At 42.9% G+C, this 7,838-nt stretch overlaps 1 protein-coding gene across 2 annotated transcripts; it reads right to left on the bottom strand.

Annotated features, from left to right (window-relative positions):
• Positions 1 to 3,655: 3,655 nt before the first annotated feature.
• LOC132430833 (zinc finger protein 396-like) lies at positions 3,656 to 5,345 on the bottom strand. 2 transcript variants are annotated; one of them, XM_060020082.1, is made up of 2 exons: positions 4,439 to 5,345; positions 3,656 to 3,717 (listed from the first exon to the last, which is right to left on the bottom strand). In XM_060020082.1, exons 1-2 carry the CDS (start codon positions 5,343 to 5,345, stop codon positions 3,656 to 3,658), a joined length of 969 nt encoding a protein of 322 aa, XP_059876065.1. The 2 variants fall into 2 exon arrangements, with proteins under 2 accessions (XP_059876065.1, XP_059876064.1); XM_060020081.1 differs by lacking the exon at positions 3,656 to 3,717 and having other exon boundaries at positions 4,326 to 5,345.
• Positions 5,346 to 7,838: the final 2,493 nt, after the last annotated feature.

Genomic DNA, 7,838 nt, shown 5'->3' with positions numbered 1-7,838 from the left:
ATTTTCAAAACTCTGAGGAAGAGAGCCAAATTAATTCCTACAGTTAAATGATTTCCAGTTCATAGAGATTTTATATAGCTGAGGATTTAAATTGTCTTTCAGTTGAATCCATTGATTTGCATTTCAATAAGAAAATTTGATAGTATCTATAAACATGCTATAGAACAAAATGTATTTAAATTTTTTTCTGCTCTAAGAGATACACTGTACACTTTGTTTTTAAGTTATCTTGATTTTGAAAGTTTACTTTTTCAGCTGCAAAAAAATCACTTGAGTATTTGACTTATTTATGCAAGTGAAACTCAGGTAATTGAGATAGAGTCTTCAGAAGGTAACCATCTATAACCTAGTGCTATGACAGCATAATATATGCTATGTAATGGCATAATAAAGTTATAATGGCAAAAACAAACCTTTCACAAAAGAAATTAACTCATTTTATTTAATTCCAACCAAGCTTACTACTATGAATGTTTTTCTTTGGCAAGAAATATGTACAATTATTTTAGTTCTACAATGCCACATGAGGAATAGAGAAACTCAAAATATTTTGGCCAGAAATGAATCATGTGATAAAGGGGTGGGTGATGGGAGAGAGAGAGGTGTACCCAAATGCAGGTTCTGCCGCTGGCCACTCAACAGCCAATAAATTGAGGGGCAAGCTTCAGTAGAGAAGAAAGTTGCTTTATTCAGAAAAGCCGGCAATCTGGGGAGAAGGCGGACTTATGTCCAGAGACCAACTCCAAAGATTCTGCTCAGCCATGACAATTTTTTTTTTTTGCGGTACGCGGGCCTCTCACTGTTGTGACCTCTCCCATTGCGGAGCACAGGCTCTGGACACGCAGGCTCAGCGGCCATGGCTCACGGGCCCAGCCGCTCCACGGCATGTGGGATCTTCCCGGACAGGGTCACGAACCTGTGTCCCCTGCATCGGCAGGCAGACTCTCAACCACTGCGCCACCAGGGAAGCCCAGCCATGACAATTTTTAAAGGGAAAAAAATCTCAGTTAATTGTTAAGGCAGGAGGTCAGATTCTGCGTCACTTTTCCATTGCGTGCAGGACTGCTGACTTCTCCTAGTCTTCCTTGCCATGCTGTCTTGCTCACGTGGCCTGCCTGCAACTGGTTGTTCTCTTGCCCACGTAATCCGCCTGCGTCCTCAGGCTTCACCTGCAAATTTACTTAGGGGGAGCTAGGGTAGGAGAGTTAGTCATTCTTTAACTACTTAATTCTTTATTCTTTTTTTTTTTTTTTGAGGCATTTGCTGCTTTAATAGATGGCTTGTTCCTCTCTTTAATTACAAAAAGAATGAGACCCAAATAAAAAGACTCCTACATTTTTAATAAATGAAAATGTACAAAACTCAATACTTATTCATATTTACTAGAGCTACAAAGTATAATCACTATCAGAAAATTCTAAAATTAAAATTTGTATTCTCCTCTCCCCTTACTAATCTAATATTTATCAATATTCTAATTAAGCAGAGCATGTAATCCCACATTTGTCTCAGGAGTTACTCCAAGCACTAGATATGACTGGATTTTCAGATAATGAAATGTTTACAGTTCATGAGGAACAAAGAAGTTCACCATGAGGCCTATCTTCCCTTCTCCTTCTAAGGACTTTCATTTCTCATGATTGCCTCCATATTGGGTAACGGTGGCACCATGGGAGACACGACAATCCATGTATTCTTGTAATACATACAGAGTTTTATTAAGAATCCCTGGAAAGGGGGACATTATGTTATATATTGTCAGAATACTTTAAAAGAATACCAGTCATTTACTTTTTAAACAAGAGAATCTGATTGAATTAAATGTGGGTTAAACTCAATGGACTCTCTCTTTTTTTTAATATTATTTATTTCGTCAGAAAATATGTGGGAAAAAATTATCTTTTTATTACTGTTAAGAGTGTCACTAGACACTATAGGGCTCAATTCCATAAACTTAGATATTATGGTTCTATATCCCAAATCATGAATTCCTAGAACTTCTAAAAAAGGCACCAGACCTAAGTTCCTGTGAGGTTCCAGTTTCCCTAATTTAACTAACTCTTCTGGTATTTTAATTCACTTGATCTGTTCCTGACCTAACAACAATTATATGAATCCCATTTAGGTTTTCCTGTTATTAACCTTTTCATGATTACAAGCCCTCCAATACATTTTATTACATTCATCCTTTTAAAATATCCTCTGTTCAACATAATTTTGACAATCTCCCTTTTTTTAAATTTTACTCTCATTTATACTAATCGAATGAAACCAAAGATTTGTTTTTTTCTAAGTTATCACCCTCTTTACATCTGTACATAGATTACTAAATATTTTCAATTCAGAAATATTATCACAAAATAATAGAACCACACATGCATCATAATTATCTTGATCCTGTGAGAAACCTGGTGACGTCAAAATAAACACTTTCAAGGTCAAGAGGAAGAGACTTAGCAGAGCTTTTTTTAAAATTTTTATTTTATTTATTTATTTTTAAATTTATTGATTTTTGGCTGCATTAGGTCTTCATTGCTGCACATGGGCTTTCTCTAGTTTCAGCGAGCGGGGGCTACTCTTTGTTGCGGTGCGCGGGCTTCTCATTGTGGTGGCCCCTTTTGTTGTGGAGCATGGGCTCTAGGTGCGTGGGCTTCAGTAGTTGTGGCTCGCATGCTCAGTAGTTGTGGCTCGCAGGCTCAGTAGTTATGGCGCACGGGCTTAGTTGCTCCACGGCATGTGGGATCTTCCTGGACCAGGGCTCAAACCCGAGTCCCCTGCATTGGCAGGCATATTCTTAACCACTGCACCACCAGGGAAGTCTGAGACTTACTAGAGCTTTCTCTGGCATGGCCCATCGTAGTCCACCTTCTGATTGTGATGAGCATTTTAGTCTCAGAGCCCAGAATCCAAATTTTCTTAGAACTCACCGGTGTCATCACTTCTTTTTTTTTTCCTTATTTTTTCATGACTATTCCTGGGGTTTTCTCTCTTCTTTTTTTTTTTAATCGAACTTTAGTGATTTTCTCATTTGTACAAGAGTATCAAAATGCAAGGTCTTAACATCATGATAAATCGTCTAGAAACTCATTTACTAAGAATGCATAAGACCCTGAAAAGGTTGTCCTGTGATGTCTGAAACATGTTCACAGCTGATTTATGCCAGAACAGAGGCCATGAAGAACTCTGAAGGATAGTCACCAGCTGTTAAGGGTTCCCATTTCCAGGTAGGTACACTTCTCCATTATGTGCTGCACTTACCAGGTAACATCAGTCTTGTTTGGTAACATCAGTCTTTTCTTCATCTTCCTTATTTCTTTATGTTAAGGTGATCATCAACTTTATATAAGCACCCACAGATAACTATTCATTATTAGAACACTCATCATATTTAGGCCACTTCCTGAAGACATGTAGAGCAAATCTTAATGCTTTCACTGAGATATTTCCAATATAAATTGTAAAGGAGATATTTTTTTTTCCTACACAGGAAATTACTTAGTATCATCAACAGTATGTATAGATGATATTATACATCAACTATACCTCAATTTGAAAAATTGAAACAGAACAGTATGTAGGTTCTCAGGTTTTCGTAAGAGATGAGTAAAGTCCCTTTACTCACCTGCTTCCTAACAATGATCCTGGACATTTCAGCTTAGGTCTTGAGGTACATATTCTTTTGGGTCTCCTCAATCCTATTCTCATATTTTGAATCTGGTAACAGAAAATAAAACAGGAAATTTATTTTATTTTATTATTATTATTTTTGGCCATGCCACGTGACTTGGAGGATATTAGTTCCCTGATCAGGGATTGAACCCAGGCCTGCAGCAGTGAAAGCGTGGAGTCCTAACCACTGGACTGCCAGAGAATTCCCAGGTAATTTTTTTTAAAAAATGATTTAATCTTTGGTCTAATAACTCCAATGTGCAAGTAACGAAATGGAGAATACCCACTTATATACTAACTCACACACTCCTTCTCAACAGGGAAAATGTACTTGTCTAAAAAGGAACATACTAGTTCATTATTTGTGTTAATAATGGAAACAGTAGAACATGTCTGAGAGTATCTTTTCAAGAGTTGCACTAGGGATGGAAATCCAATTTAAGCTTTAGAATTTCAATCATCTGAACTGACACTGTACTGAAAAGCAGAAAAGCAAACAATGCTGACAGAAAATATTCTACATTCTCTCCTGTGGCTTTTACAACCTTTGAAAGGAAATTGGTGCCCACTGAAACTACCAATTTATACTAAAGGAGTATTGGTGCCTTGTATCTGCTCCCCTGTTGAAAAAGTTCTCAGTAAATGCTTTGACTCCCTCACAGCACTGATGGGACTTTTTCTCCAGCATGTTTTTTCCTATGTCTGAAAAGATTCGAGCTCTGACTAAAGGCTTTCCCACATTCATGACATTTGAAGGGTTTCTCCCCAGTGTGGATTCTTCGATGTTGAATCAGGATTGCACTTCGGCTGAAAGTATTTGCACACACGTCACATGTATAAGGTTTCTCTCCACTGTGGATCCTCTGAAGTAGATTAAGGGCTGAGCTCTGACTAAAGACTTTCCCACATTCATCACACTTGTGTTGTTGTTTTCGAGGACGGTTTCCCTGTCTTCTTTCAAACTTTCTATCTTGTTCACAGGTTCCTCTAAATGTGAAACTCTGGGAAGCATTCATTTGAAGAGTGTTAGAAACTTTGTAATGCAGTTCTTTGCCTGAAGAAGTCTTTCGCCTTGAAGCTGATTTCACATTTATAGTTCCGGTGTCTCTATCATTTTGTCTTAAGGTGTGAAGCTCCTTCGATGCCCACTGCAGTTGCTTTTTTGTGGGCTTAAGCTGGCTACGTGTTGTCTCCTGAGTGATTTCACAAGTTGGTAGCTTCTTTGCAAGCATGTCCTCATTTTGTCCAAGAAAGACCTGTTCAGCCACCGCCTCATGCTCTTTCTCCAGCTCCTCCAGCATCACCACGGCTTCCTCTCCACTCTCTGGTCGGTTCTCTTGAAACCAGGCCTGCAGCTCCTCAGGCAACATGGCCAGGAACTGCTCCAGCACCAGCAGCTCCAGGATCTGCTCCTTGCTGTGCACCTCTGGCCTCAGCCACTGACAGCACAGCTCGCGGAGCTGGCTCAGAGCCTCCCAGGGCCCAGGTGACTCCTGGTAGTCAAACTGCCTGAACTGCTGGCGGTAGGTCTCTGAGCTGTAGTAGCTGCTCCAGTGGCAGCTGGAGACCATATTACAGGCCTGCCCTCCCTCTTCCACCTTCATTACCAGAATGCAGTCAGGGTCCCCTGAAGTTTGTGGAAGGAGTTTTGATGTCTCTCTCAATTTTGCAGACATTTGGACTGGGAATAGCTCAGAACTGCTAGGCTTTAATCTTCAAGAAGGTGAAACTCTCCTTATGGACACTCCTCTGGCCTAGGAAGGACGACCCCACGTTTTGGGGGAGAAGCCGGGGAAGCAATTCTTTATTCTTATTCCTTCTAATCCAGGAAAGGAATCGACAGGTTAGGCAAGGTGTTGTGTATATTTAGAAAAGCAGAAATCAGGAGCTAACTTAAATGTTGCCTAATGATCTCATCTTTATGCTTAAGATCTAAGGAAAACAGGGATGAACAAACACAAAATGGGTAAGGAGCTGCTTACAGAGGGTTGGAGAAGATAAATGAGAGAAGATCGCTGTCTTGATGTTCTTGCAGAACCATCACTGAGTAGAAGAGTTCAACTCATTCTGTAATGTTCTAGAAGCCCAAATAAGGACTTAACCATTTGAAATCTGCAGAAATTCCAGTTCAATTTTAGGTACAACTTTCTGTCAGTTAGAGTGCTCAAAAAGGAACTTAATATAGAACTATGTTGTCATATGTATTAAAAACAAAAAAAAAGGTGTGTATGGTGCTGGTTTAAGGAAGGGTGCTACACGCATATGAACACATGTACAAAACCCTCCTGCTACGATACAACAGTGGAGGACTTCCTTGGTGGTGCAGGGGTTAGGAATCCACCTGCCAATACAGGGCACATGGGTTCGGGCCCTGGTCTGGGAAGATCCCACATACTGCAGAGAAACTAAGCCCGTGCATCACAACTGCTGAGCCTGTGCTTTAGAGCCCGCGAGCCACAACTACTGAGCCCGTGCGCCTAGAGCCAGTGCTCCGCAGCAAGAGAAGCCACTGCAGGGAGAAGCCCACACACAGCAATGAAGAGTAGCCCCCACTCGCCGCAACTAGAGAAAGCCCGTGCGCAGCAACGAAGACCCAACGCAGCCAAAAATAAAATAAATATTTTTAAAATACAACAATGATTCCACAGGGAGGAGACTGAGGTAGGATGGAGAATTACCCTGTTCAGCATGCTCTTTTTTTCTGCACGCGTTTTTTGTTGTTGTTGTCGTTGTTTGTTTGTTCCTTTTGGCCGATCAGCGTGGCTTGCGGGATCTTAGTTCCCTGACCAGGGACTGAACGTGCGACCTCGACAGTGAAAGTGCCGAGACCTAACTGCTGGACCTCCGGGGAATTCCATGCATGTATTTTTTTGGTTTTTTTTTTTTGCGGTACGCGGGCCTCTCACTGTTGTGGCCTCTCCCGTTGCGGGCACAGGCTCCGGACGCACAGGCTCAGCGGCCATGGCTCACGGGCCCAGCCGCTCCGCGGCACGTGGGATCTTCCTGGACCGGGGCACGAACCCGCGTCGCCTGCATCGGCAGGCGGACTCTCAACCACTGCGCCACCAGGGAAGCCCAGGAATTCCTTTTAAAGCATCAACTCATTGACAAGACTCTGCTTAAGTACCATCAATGTCAGGAAAACTGTTAGGGGGTTCCTTTTCGTTTCATTTTACTCTGTATTAAAACACATGCAAGGTCTTCCCTGGTGGCGCAGTGGTTGAGAGTCCGCCTGCCGATGCAGGCGACGCGGGTTTGTGCCCCGGTCCAGGAAGATCCCACGTGCCGCGGAGCGGCTGGGCCCGTGAGCCATGGCCGCTGAGCCTGTGCGTCCGGAGCCTGTGCCCGCAACGGGAGAGGCCACAACAGTGAGAGGCCCGCGTACCGCAAAAAAAAAAAAAAAATTGGAAATCCTCCTTTGGGTAAGGCCCAGTTCATGACAGGGTCAATACCTAGCCTTTTCATTTAGAGATGCTACGAATGAGGTCATTGAGGCAGGGAGCCCGGGAAAGTGGGGAGCCCTTGATCTCCCCCGTTTCCTTCCAGGCTCCAGGAGAGAAGGGGTGTTAGCCTCTCAGTTGCACAACCCAGACTCAGCAGTGGTTATCTGAGGCAGACAGAAGCCTGCAAGCCTGTCTTGATTTTTTTTTCCTTATGCTTTTCTGCTTGAACATTTAATCCCTCTTTTAGTTTCAAATCAGCACAGTGGCAGATATTATCAACAACCATTATCCCTGTCCTGAGGTAGTTGTCAACCCGGGGAGAGAAATAGGATCAGCTCTGGGGAAATACCGCCTGGGCTTTGCTTCTGGAGGCTGTAATTGCCTCTGTCAGGAGAGGGATAAAATTCCACTTCCCCCTCTGCCCACAGAAACCAGTGTGAAATTCTCTTCCCCTGCATTCCTCTGGGCTGGTCCTATTGAGAACGAGGCTGGCTCCGGACAAGAAGGAAATTAAAGCAGACTGCCCCAGTTACAAGGTCTCACCAGATCCTTGCAGCTGCTGTGGCCTTCTCCAGGGCTGCTGCCCTCGCCCCAGGCACCATGGCCTGCTGACTGCCAAGGCCACCTCACATCCTTAGCTCGTGTCCACTCTGGTGGACTTGCCCTTGCCCAGGTTGACTGATGGATTTGGCACTGATCCCTGACCTGGCCATAATCTTTCTGATG

This window comes from Delphinus delphis, chromosome 9 (assembly GCF_949987515.2).
Source record: "Delphinus delphis chromosome 9, mDelDel1.2, whole genome shotgun sequence".
NCBI lineage: Eukaryota > Metazoa > Chordata > Mammalia > Artiodactyla > Delphinidae > Delphinus > Delphinus delphis.
This window is presented reverse-complemented; position numbering and strand designations above follow the sequence as displayed.

Excerpts from the sequence above, each read along its gene's own strand:
- LOC132430833 (XM_060020081.1), bottom strand. The coding sequence starts at position 5,345 with ATGTCTGCAAAATTGAGAGAGACATCAAAACTCCTTCCACAAACTTCA.